The sequence below is a fragment of the Hippopotamus amphibius genome, chromosome 9 (genome assembly GCF_030028045.1).
Source record: "Hippopotamus amphibius kiboko isolate mHipAmp2 chromosome 9, mHipAmp2.hap2, whole genome shotgun sequence".
Lineage (NCBI taxonomy): Eukaryota > Metazoa > Chordata > Mammalia > Artiodactyla > Hippopotamidae > Hippopotamus > Hippopotamus amphibius.
In genome coordinates this window covers 56527017-56540223 of record NC_080194.1, presented here as the reverse complement: position 1 = coordinate 56540223, position 13207 = coordinate 56527017, and the positions used below count along the sequence as shown (strand labels likewise).

General features: G+C 35.6%; 1 protein-coding gene across 3 annotated transcripts in view; it reads right to left on the bottom strand.

The window, feature by feature from the left end:
- The window catches only part of SESN3 (sestrin 3), a 63175-nt gene that overhangs the window by 27340 nt on the left and 22628 nt on the right, over positions 1-13207 (bottom strand). For 2 of the 3 annotated variants that reach the window (XM_057748289.1, XM_057748290.1), the window contains exon 2: positions 245-310. In XM_057748289.1, the coding sequence (XP_057604272.1) occupies positions 245-310 (66 nt within the window). Of the gene's footprint in view, positions 1-244; positions 314-13207 lie in introns of all 3 variants that reach the window. The other variant, XM_057748288.1, reaches the window with a different exon arrangement.

Here is a 13207-nt window from a genome sequence, read left to right as displayed (position 1 = left end):
GGTAAAATTTATATTTTTCTAACCTTGCAGTAATACCTAACTCCAAAGTAAGGAGGCAGATTATTACACACATGATCTTTTGAGTGAAGTTGAAAAGAAAATACCTCTGTGGTTTTCTGACATACAAATAAGAAACAAGAGGAAGACATGTTTACTTCCATATTAAAAAATGGAGATATTTCTTTGACACAATTAAGTTATTTTTTTAATCACACTTTATGTCTATTAAGACAGATCAACTTACTTCCTTCTCTGGAATAAAGGCACTTGGTCCTCTTGTCAAGGGTTGAGATACTCTGATTCTTTTATCCTGCTTTTAAAAGAAAAGTTTTATGTATTAATGATGACTTTCTATGAAAAGTTAAACTGGTGCAAATTGATTGCTAAGGTATTAAAATAAATGGAGTAAATAAATAGAATTATGTAAAATCAGATTAAGTGTTAGGTCTTAGATCCCTCCAAAGAAACAAACAATAAAACAAACAAACAAAACAACCCATAGGGCCACTGTATGAACAAGATAATGGGACAGACAAGCTCCTACCACAGTGCTGGGTACAAAGTCACCTCCCCAAATGTCATCTCCCTCAGCCATACTCTACAGCACCATAGATTTTTTAGCCCATATTTGACATGACTAGAAACCACCAACCTCCATAATAAGTCCTATCTACTAGTACACTGCTAGACCGAAATTTGAAAGCTAAAGGAAAGGTTAAATTCTAAGAGGATTACATACAACTCCCCAAAGCAATGATCTGACTTGCATTTTTCTTTCCAAATAAAATAGGAATAAGCATATCTAATACAAAGTTTTGAAGGTTTAAGCAAGAAAAATGTAAAACTTGTGAAACTTGGAGAAGTAGGGGTTGATTTAATCGAAGAAATGGTGATTATAACAATGCTTATTGTTCCACTGCTATTCTATTTAGTACTAACAACTGCTAGATTGCCAATGGTATGTCTGAGTGTTATTTTTTTAAAGTTTTAAAATTTTTTTGTTAAATTGTTTTGGTGTCTGCATTCAAGTACAATTATCTCTAAGCCGGGAAAATTCAATCAGGGACTAACTTCCTTCTCTGTGGGAATGATGAAGAGCAGGCAGAGTTAGAGGGAGGCTCTCAGGCTTTGAAATCCTTCTTAACCCGGAGAAGAGATGGGAGGAATGGTCACTTAATTTTCTATAAAAAAGTAATAGTCTAAAGTTCTGAAATAGAAGCCCTCCGAAGTCATAACATAAAAATAGGGACTGTGCCATGGTTTATAAATATTATGAAGACTGAGTGGGAAACTGAAGAACATGGGAACAGATGTCTGCTGGAAAGGAGTGTTAATATTAAGCTTGCCACCAAGCCCTCTTCAGGAAACTGCTAAAATGAGGAAGTAGCTCTAGGTGGTTCCTATCTGAGGATGGCAATAACTATTTCACGTGACCTTGTGTCCTGGCTGCAGCTAACCAGACCAGTCAACACAGGGGCTGATCTGTAGCCCACCAGTGCCTTGATGAAAAAGTTCTACCCAGACAGAGCTGAGGGTAACTGGCTGGACCAGTAAGATTCTAGAGTACTGGAGTTACAGGAAAGGAATGGAATCTGACAGAGAAGAGACACAAAGTAGCACTCAGAAGCAGAGGCAAAGAGAAAACAATGAAGCAGCAGCAGAACAGGCATCAATAGATACCAGCCTCCATGGGAAAACTACTGGAGTTTCTACAGATTCACAAGAGAAAGTAAAAGCTAATCATCTCTTCTTTCTCTCCCTTCCCCCTCCCTCTGTTTTTTCCACAAGGTAACCTGAATCTTTTTTGTTCCTTACAATCCAAGAGTCTACCAAACACAAAAGAGATATTTAAATGCCTTACTTCATTAGGAAGCAGGCAGATATTCAACAAGTTTTTGCGAACCTAATCAGATACTGTGATAGGCTCAAAATATAGGGTGAACAAAACAGATATGGTCCCTGCCCTCGGGAGCTTGGCACACAATCTTCAACAATTTTCAGGGTTCTGCTGAAAGAAATACTTTAAATAATGATCATCTTAAACTGCTAATGTTTCAGGAAGAACTAGGCATCTAGGTTATATTTGTGAAGTGATGACAAATAGATCTCAATCTGCTGGTGAAGTGCATTAGAGGATTCCATGTAAAAAGGAATAATTTAGAATTTCTAATATTGGTATTTCTTGTCTGCATCAGCCATCTAGATTTACCTAGAAAAATAATTTAAAAGAAAATAACAGATTTCTTCCCTTTGCTAGCCTTAGTAAATTATAGAAAATAAAATTTCAAATACTCTCTATGTAATATAGCCTAATGCAGCAGTATGTGAAAAGCATTTCCTTGACAACTGATCATTTCAAATAAACAAAGCAGTCAGAGGAACTGATTGTGAGGACAAATTACAGGTTTGAGGGGAAAAATAACAATAGGGCAATAAGTGGAGGCTTTTATTTATATTCATAAAAAATACATAAAATTCAGAGAAAATATAGAGGGAGAAAAATAAACTAAAAGTGTACAAAGGGACTTTGGATATAGAGAATTATTTATTACTAATATGATTTCTTTATAAAAATCATTAGTTGAATATATTTATCAACTGAATTTACCTTTGCATGTCTGAAATAGTTATTTTGCCTACAAAAATATTTTCTGGAATAGCAGAGGTTGAAATCTGAAATATATTTTCATCACAAATGGAACTGCACACTGCTGCACTTAAAAGAATATAACATCTATTAATTTTAACCAGTTAATAAGAAGTAACTGACACGATTTCATTTGTGTCAAATTTATTTGTTCATTTATTCAGCAAATATTCACTGAGTGTTCACAACGTGCTAGGCACAGTGGGGACACAAAAAAGGAGTAGACTGGCAAAAATGCATTAACTATATTATGTGACAGCGTCCATAGCAGATGCATATACAAGGTAACAAAGGAAGACATCATTTTATTAGTTATCATTTACCTAGTCATTTCCCACTAAAGTTATGTACATTTTCACTATTATAAATAGTGCTATGATGAATATCTTTGTATAAAGAGACTTGGGGGCACATTTTATGGTATTTAAGATGGTTTCTTTAGGAAGATTCCCAGATGTACATTTACTGGGGTTTAGGTTATAAATCTTTAAAGTTCTTATTGCATACTACCAATATGCTAATGGAAATGTTTTACCAATTTTATTTTCATTAGCTGAGAAAATGTTCACTTAACCCACAAACTTCAAAAGTGAAAAATAGGCTTCAAAAACATGTTTGAAACTTTAAATGTATGCATATTTGAGGTAAAATTCCTTAAGCAGAGCTGTGGATCAGATCTGCGTTTTTAATAATACAGTTTCAGGAGTGATGTGGTCCCTGGGTCAAAGACAAAAACTAAAACCAAAACCAAAAAACCCCAAACTACAAACAAAACAAAACAAAACAAAAACCCAAAAAACAAAACAAAACCAAACCAAACCCCAGCAGGAACTAGTGCTATAGCCCAGGGGAGAGATGATGAGGCCTCACCTAAGAGACGGATTTATACACTGAAGAGAAGGGAAAACTAACATTTTAAAGTCATACCAGCATGTGTCCTTCTTCGGTTATATTTTTTAAATTGCGTCACTATTGAAAGATCAGCCTACTTCCTGCTTCTGTAAAAGAAGCATCCTTTCTGGTGAGGACTCTACTATTGTCTCAGTTGACTGCTTTGTACATTTATATAAAGATGAAAAAAAATTTTTTTTAATGATCAAGGCAGCTTATAAATTCTGCTTAAAACTCATTTTACTGAAAGTTTATTCCCCATTTACTTTCTATTTCTGTAAGTTTTTAAAGTTGATGAAATAAAACACAAAAGAAATAGGATAACACCATATCCAACAGATTCCCTTTACAACCATAAGCTGGAGTTCTGGTCTCCTGTGATACCTTGTAATGCCTTTCCTCAGCTTTTATTTCAAATCCAAAATGCTCAAGGAGTGGGTTCCTACTTTATTCCTGCCCTGATTCACTTTTCTGAAGTCTCCAGACCTGTGTTGCTTTATATGGCAGCCACGTGACTACATTTACATTAATTAAAATTAAATTAAGTTCAAAATCCAGTTGCTCAACCACATTGGTCACTTTTCAAGTGCCCAACAGCCATACGTGGCTCTGGCTGCTACTCTACAGGCCTGTGCAGGCATCTCCATCGCGCAAGATTCCACCATCTGCAGAAATGCTGCTCGAGACTACATCTGATTTTCTTTGAATCACATCTTCAGGCATTTTAACGCCTTTTTGCAATGTTAAATGACTGCTCTGCAGAGTTATTGGTCTGATGGTCACACCTACTCAATCCCATAACTAAGCACCTTAATGTAATTGCAGAAATGTTCTCAACCAAATTGAGTGAATCCAGACAGAAGCAATTCAGGAAAAGGAAAAAAAAAAAAAAAACCAGCCAATTTTAAGAATTGTTGTCTCAATGTCTGCGCATATTACAGTCTGAAAAAAAAATCAAGGACTTTTTTTTCATTTTTTTCCCCTATTAAAAAATTACGGTAAAAAACACATTACATGAGGTCTACCTTCCTAACAAATTAAGTGTACAATACAGTATTGTTGACTATAAGCACAGTGTTGTATCACAGATGCCTAGGACTTTGTCATCTCTCAATATCATGCTTGAAACTTTACATCCACTGAACAACAGCTCCTCACACTCTTCAGATCCCAGCTGAGATGCTACCTCTGCAATCACCTGCCTTCTTACCTCCCTGAACAACTCAGATTTGCCTCTTGCTAGGCAACTCTCGTAGCCCTGAACCACCCAACCCACTGACCTCTTTGACCACCTCTACACTCTTCTTAGACATTCCCTGCATTTCCTTCATTGACATTCATTCTTTCAAGTAAGTGTTCTCATCCACGGCTTCCATCTTCTTGATATAAACAAAACTCTACTGAATTGTGTGAGCATCACTACATTGCGGGGAGGAGGGCAGAGGGTGTAAAGAAGAGAGAAGGGCATGTGACATGAAAATGAAGCATCTGACTGCTGCATCTTTGCTATCAAGCTCAGAGCTAGCTCTGCTCTGCCCTTCCGTCTGGCTTTGGGGCATTTTGAACTGCCTGTGACGTATTGGAACCTTAAAATCAACATGTTTAAAACTAATCTCCTACCCTAATCCAGTCGTTTCTCACTTTCCTCTGTAAGTTATAAAACCACCACACAACACCAGTAACCCTGGCTCCGATTTACGGAGTTCTCTTTGACTCTTCATCCTAGGAATCTGAATTCAAACAGTCGCTAAATCCTATAATTGCCTTTTCCCAACAAAATCTTTCAGTTATCCTTTCCCCAGCTCCATCTCAACCATAAGAGTGTCTCTCATGCTGAGAAATATTTTCCCCTCACAGCCAAGAATCATGCCAATTCTAGGCCCTAGCTTTCGAGGACATAACACATAAAAATGTAAAAAAACGCAAAGTACAATATAAGATCTCATTTTTATTTTTCTTCTGTCAACTTTCCCTAAAACAAAATAAAACACCCCAAATTAGAATAGCTGTGATACACTTTCTCAACAGATGCTACTCTAGTAGAGGAATTCCACGGTTTTTCTATATTAGAAGTGAAAATAACCTGCAGCTGCACTAATTTTGAGGAATAATATTGCCATGTTTTCCTCTCCTAAGTATAAAGCTAATATTTTATTCTGGAGAATAAATGACTTTGCTCATAGTAGTGAATCTTACACAATGACCTTGAAATCATAAATCTTGTTTCATTTCTGTGAAAGAAATAAAACCAAAATAACAAGTCCTGGAGTTTTTAAAAACTGTACTGTCCATTACAGTATCCACTAGTCACATGTGGCTATTTAAATTTAAGTTTATTAACATTAAGTAGAAGTTAAAAACTGTCTTGGTTGCACTAGTCACATTTAAAGTGTATAATAGACACATGTGGCTAGTGGGTACCATGCTGGATTTTTCTACTATTGCCAAAGGTTCTATGGTACAGCACTGTTCCACAGCATTGATGAGTCTTGATTTCAGCTACTTGGATAATGCAGATACAAAATGGTTAAAAATCCAGGAATGAACATAAGCAGAATAAACAAGTATTAAGGTAACTTCACAGAAATAAAAAATTGATTTGGATAGTAGGACTGGAAAACCAATAAAACCAAAAAATTTACCACAATGGCAGAAAAGTTGGCAGATACCATTCTTCAGAGTCTTAATTTGATGACAACTTCCAAATCACTAACTTAAAAAGAAAAAAGGAAATTCTCTACAATGTTGACTCATGTTAAAAATAAAAAGGGGGCTTCCTAGGTGGCGCAGTGGTTGGGAATCCGCCTGCCAATGTAGAGGGCATGAGTTCGATCCCTGCTCCAGGAAGATCCCACATGCCGTGGAGCAGCTAAGCCCGTGTGCCCAAAAAAAAATAAATAAATAAAAGGGAGTATAAAATATTTAAGTAATTTTAAATAATAGTAAATTTAATTGTGTTTTGTCTTCAAATATCTTAGACAACAGTCACAGTATTTGCTTAACTTTTTTCCCATAAAATCCTACAATTTTAATCGAAAGGAAAACTAGTTATATAATAAGAACTCATACTTTTTATGTATCAGTTCCATGTGTCCTAAGAGATTATTTTACAAGGGTTATGATCTCAAGAATGCTACATAAAAAAAAGTTTCTTTTTTCAGATATGTTATTATAGCTGAAAGAAGTTATGCTTGAAATTCATCAGCTGAAATTATGCCTATTAAGTAATTATCTGCTGGAAAACAAAACACTAAAAGATGAATTATATTTAGAAAATTGCTTATTTTGACACTTCACTGCTAGGCAATTTACTAGATCACTTTATATAAATTAATCCCACTAGAAAATTAAGATACGTGGACATTAGGAATTCTTAAAATTATGTCTTTAGAGGTAATCAGCAAATTACTTGTCCCTAAAAGGCTAACTGCTAAAGAGAATTAATTGCTGCATTTTCAGCTACTAAATACCTTTAAAATAAATTATTCAATTTAATTTTTATGTTTCTCTTCTTCAGTTTATTTCATTAAAAAGTGGAAAAGCAAAAATACATACAAATTCTATCCATTAAAATGTAAAAGCTGCTTATGAATTTATATCTCCAGGAGAGAATAATATTGAGAGTAATGTGTGTAACTAACTTTACATACAGACATGAAGAGGTTAAAAAAATGTGTTTAACACATAAAAAATTCTGGCAAAGCATAAATTTGACTCCACTTAACAATTTTTGAAGATTTTTAAAGATATCCTTAGAAGATAGTTTAATAGCTTCAACATTTATTTTTAACACACTACAATGACAAAACATCTTGAGTATAAAACACATGCCCCAAATAAAAATTTTAAGTGTGACTGTAAGAAAGCTAACTGCAATTATCAATACAAACAGCAAATTACAGTTGTTGACACTTCCATTCCTTTTAAATGTTTCATTTTGGCAGAAACCACTACAAAAAGGGCAGAGAAGGGCAGGTGGCTCTATACTTTGAAATAATGCTGATGTCATCTTTTTATTCCTTGGCAGACAATCTCAGCAATTCTGACTGGGTTTATAGAAATTGGTGACACTATATCCGGGCAAATAGAAAGGAACACAGAGATGTTCTAAAAACTCTCTATCCCTAAGTGAGAAAAGAACAGATTTTAAATTAGATTAATTGTAATAGATTTGTAATCTTACAGTAAACTCAAATTTAAATGTCTGTCATTACCTGGAATACACATTACTTTCCATCATTCCAAAATGGCCTAAAAGACTATTTAATAAAATTGTGACTTCTCCTAGTCTAGGTTAAAATATGTATTGGCCTTCAATACCATAAAGATATGTATTATAATAACTAACTGAGATCTAAGGTCATTTAGTGAGAAAAGATCGGGAAGCAGAAAATGGCAATAGCATCAAGGGCAAGAATCTTGCAAATCACACAACATCTCCTCTATTCCTTGCAGCTAGAGTGATACAGGGACCCCAAGAGCACCAGGAGCCCAGCCCCACATGTCACGTGTGGCAGAAATTGGTTGACACTCTTAAGAGCACTCGAAATTCACCCTCATAAGTGGGGAATCCTGTCTCCAAGATCCTGAGACTTTAGTTCCCCTTTTAACTGAGCTATTAAAACCAAGGCTACCGAGCCCTTCCTGCAACAGCTCCACTGCTGGGTATAGTCACTTGAGGAACACTGCAAAGATCTTGTCACTAACAGCATGCATTTCAGCCTTCTTCAACAACACATACTGATTAAGATTTTTAACTTGAAATCTCAAAACGTTTCCACTAAAAGTATTGCATTTATCAAATTCCCTACCTCCTCATTCCCCTATTAAGCTGTCAGGTGTTAGTGGGTTGGGACACTACTTTGTTCATCTTGGAGTATTTCAACTGTAGTATGGTGTATGGTGTCAGGTAAACTCCAGGTCCATTTCTGAAAGTTTTACATAATAGCCATTTGAATAACAGCATCTCTTTTCAACAAATGAGTTCCAGGAAATGAAATATTGTGATTAAGCAACTCTCACTAAAAAAACAAAAAAACCTTGGTGTGCCATTTGGTAGGTGAGGTTAGGTAAATTTTGTTTTACTAAATATGGGCCTAAAGATAAACAAACTCACCTACTGAGTACTGAGTACTGAGTAGCCATGAGTGCTACTGTTACTAGTAGAAATCAGCAGTACTTGTTGCAGTAGATGCAATTAAGTGTACAAAGATGAATGGACCTCATCCTAGCACTAAAAGAATTAAAAATGAATATCCACAGAGAAAAGTTTCTAAACTCTGAGTTTCTAAATGCACTTCCCCTTGGCTCGTAACAAAACCCTTTACATTTTACTCATTAGAACACATGGTGGCCCTGTTCAAAGTGCAGGCAAGTTTTCGTATTTACACCCTGTCTATGGAATAGCAAACTTCTAAAAACAAAGGACCACTAGTACCCTGTACAACCACAGAGTGACACAAACCTTCAAAGGTGAAACTAATGAGAACAAATATGGGCCTAGGATAGTCTTTACACAATCAGCTAATCCTTTAAACTGAAAGTACATCTAAAATCATGCTCAAGTCCAGTGCCATCCAGAGGCAAGTAGCAAAGAACACACTTCGTTTTCCACTTTCCATGTAATACCACAGAGTAGCGTAAATCAATTAAGGCAGGTTTACTTGTAAATTAAAAATTGGTATTACTAACATGGCAGGTCTTTTCTGTGTCCTGTGGAACTTAGATAGATTTGAACCAGCATTTCCTGAGGCTCTGCCCTCCCTTTTTCTCTTTATTGAAATTCTACCCATGCTTCAAGACCCAGCTCAAATACCAACTCCTTTGGTCTTCCTCCACTCCCACCAACTCCCAAGCTCTTCTAGGAATTTAAATCTATTCTTCAGAAGATTCACAATTATATTTTGTTTCTCTCTCTTATAGCTATTAACGTGTATCATTATCTTACCACTTCCTTCAGACCGTAAGTAAGGACTATTAATTCATTCAACAGATGTTTTTCTTTTTCTAAAGACTGTTATCTGGAAGGTCTTGGGCTAAGAACTGGAAGTATAAAGATAAATAAAGCATAGGCGCTGACCTCAAGTGAAAATGGGGGAAATAAATTTGGATGCACAGTTACAATACCTGTTAGGATCTCTAATGGAGATGACCAAAATTAGGAAAGCCTAATTCTGCAAGGGGATGGACCAAAATTGTCCTCCAGATGGGATAATTCTTGAGGAAGAAATAGAAATTTGCCAGGCCACCTAGAAAAGGATGTCTAGGTCCATGAGGGTACAACATCCCAGGGAAAAGGAATAGAAAATACAAAGACATGACATATTTGGGAAACTATATGCTGTTTCTATATGATCCCTGAAAGTTTTTCAGGGAACGAGACTTGAGACATAAGCAAGAGCCATGTCATGAATGCCATACTAAAGAATTTTGACTTTGTATAAATGATAGACAATATTAAAAGAATATTTGTCTTTAAGAAAGCATTTCTGACATCAGTTACAAAATGGACTGGGGGCCGGGGGGAGCTGGAGGAAATAAAGCCTGTTAGAAGTCTACTATTATTTCTAGGGAAGAGAAGACTTGGCTTAACTAAGTAGTATGGATTAAGAAAGGAAATTATGCTGACAGTTATTTGGGAGGTAGAAGGAACTGAGCGACTGATTGGCTATGAGGGTAGTGAGAGAAGTCTAGGATGCCTCACAGAAATCTGAATTGGATGAATGGATGGATGAATAATGGTGACACCAACCAGTATAAAAGAAATCAGGCAAATGAATGAGGCAGCTTGGATTGAGGTTGATTCCAATCATCCAGGGATATACGTTTATGTCAGGTATATAGAAGGACATGGGGTTCAGGGAGATGAAATCGCTGGCAAGAGTCAAGTGTTTTATCATTTTAATCTGCATTTAAAGACCCAAACTTGCTATCATGCATAACACCGTAACATTTAATAACAACTTCATACCAGGTTCTCATACAGCCTGTTCACAAACTTCCTTTCAGTGACTCTAACATGATTTCCGTTTCCATCACCACTACTCCATTTTAGGCTATTACTTTATCCCCAGCTACGGGGCAGGGGGGAGGTTTGAGGGGGAAGTACAGTAAAAACGAGAACGTAAGTTTTCAACATTCTGGCTCTCACCCAGCCTCGCAATGTTTATTTTCCAAGTGTTCCCAACGTGAACACTCCGCTTCAGCCGCACTGATAAGCTGACTCCCAGATCCCCCTTTGCATATTCCCGTTCCTCCCTCCTTGAGCCCCCATGTGGAACGCCATGTCCCCCCTTCACGTTTATTATAAAGTTACTCAGTCACCCCACAAGGCCCAGCTGAGCTCCTGTGTTCACTGGGCCGAGTCATTCAAATCCAGTGAACTATCTCCTTTCTGGCTCTCGGGTACACAGACACCTGGTCACAGCTTTACATGTCTTTATCTTCTCTGTTACTAATTTGATTACAAAGGACGTATTCTATCTCAATTAACTTGAATAATTAATTCAAATCAAGTGCTCAATAATTGTTGACTGATCACAGCTTTCCTACATATTACTGAGTCTATTACACATTTGATGATACTAAGTAACAATCTTTGGACAACGACCACCTTAAAAATTATTTCTTGGCATCCTGGACTCTTGGTAGTCCTACAAAACACACACACCACACACGCACACACACACCCCCCTGTTATAAATGAATAGAATTATTTTACAACATCCAAAGGTTTTTTTCTTTTTTTTCATCCAAAGGTTTTGAATTTGTTCTGGCAAAAAAAAAAAAAAAAAATCTCATAGTGTAGTTTTTGATTGAAAGAAAAAGCTGTACTTCTGTTACAAGTGAGGTCTGTGAAAATAATTATTTTCTAATAATCAAAAAGACTTTAATTTGTTGTTCTCTTGATAGCTCCTCCCACTTTCCAGGTTAGCTTACATACAGATATTATCTATGCAACTTTCTGTTCTTTCTTATTCTATTTTAACTAACTGAACTTATTTTAAGTAAGGATGGCCTATACGTAAGGCTTCAACGTTAGCATACTGAATTCAGTCTTCCAGTTACCTCAAAATAAATAATGATCATTCACATGCTTTAAGCATTACTAATTTTTAAGCATTAAGAGGACATCTAATGGGAACCAGAACACTGCACTAAGCATTCTAAGTTAAATGCTCAAAGTCAAAGAAAACCACCATCCAATCAGTATGGGCTAATCGAATTCCTCATTGTTAATCGGTTTATGTAATAGCTCTTTTAAGAATATACAAAGTATCGATATAAAAGCTACCTAAAAGGAGCTTACAGACTAGTTGGTGCAATTAGAGATACATATCTCAGACAATAATAAACAGGATGATATGTAACTGAATGATATAGTCAAGGTAATATAATGAAAAGGGTACAAAAAAATCTGAGTTCTTTTCCCTTCTTAAGCACTGAGAGAACTTAATCAGTTTCTGGGGCTTCAATTTTCTCATTTGAAAAATAAAAAATAAGAAAGATGATCTCTAAGGGCCTTTTTGCATTAACATTCTCTGGCAATACACAATACTGTGAGAGGTTCTAAATGCTGGTAGAAAGTTTTCAGAAGCAAAATAACCAATTTGCTTTGGAATTACTTTCTCATTGTTTTTACTAGTTTAAAATAAATATTATTTTTAAAATAACCATTTTACTTATAGTCTATTAATACACTAAAAAAGAGTTTTTGGTAAAATGTTATAAAGCCAAGATTAAAAGATAACCTATATTATAAATATATATTATATAATGTACATATTTTAATAACAGAATGACTTTAATTTTAAGTATATCTAAGATTCTTTTCAATAATCCAGTTAAGAAAACATACTACACTCCAAAAAAATTAAAAATAAAAAAATCCATTTTTTGTCAGCATCCATGTTACTTCAAGGTTTTCTTCTTTCTCTCGGTTTTTTCCTCCTCCCAAATAAATCAAGGGGCTGTGATAAGCTGTTTTATGTGAATGATGAAAGTAGTCTTGTAAGTAATCTTTATAAGATTAATAATCTTTATTATCTTTTATAAATATTGTAAATGATTTTTCAAAGTCATCACAAAATGATGCATGGACTTGTTCTCAGATATCTCTATTTAAAAATGTATTACAGATTTTTAGCTTCAGCATTAAGGGTTACTAGTCCTGTCTATATTTGTGAGTTCTAATTTTCCCTAACATATTTTTAGGGAGTTTATATAATCTTAGAGGTCTTGAGATACAGCTGTTTCTTCCTAGAATGCAGTCTCCAAAGATACAAGATTTTTCTCTTCTATAAGAGCAGCCATGTGATCATTGCTATGCCAAACATGTATACAATTATCAGCACGTACAGAGTGGCTGACAGGTTAAGATGCCTCACTCAAATGCTGGCAGCTGGTGCTGGCTGTCTGATGGGTGCCTTACTTCTTCTCCACATGGGCTGCTTTTGCTTCCTCCAAGTATGGCAGCTGGGTTCCAAAAAGAGGCATACAAATGGAAAGGCTGAAGCTGCAGATCTTCCCCATGAGTTTTTATTGTTTGTCCTTCAAAGCCTAATTTTACTTTCTAAAGCAAAGACTTTTAGTTCCCCTAGTTGTGCTCCAAACTATCTTTTCTCTAAGAGGAGTATATTACAGGAGGAACAACTCTTGAGTTTTCTCAAC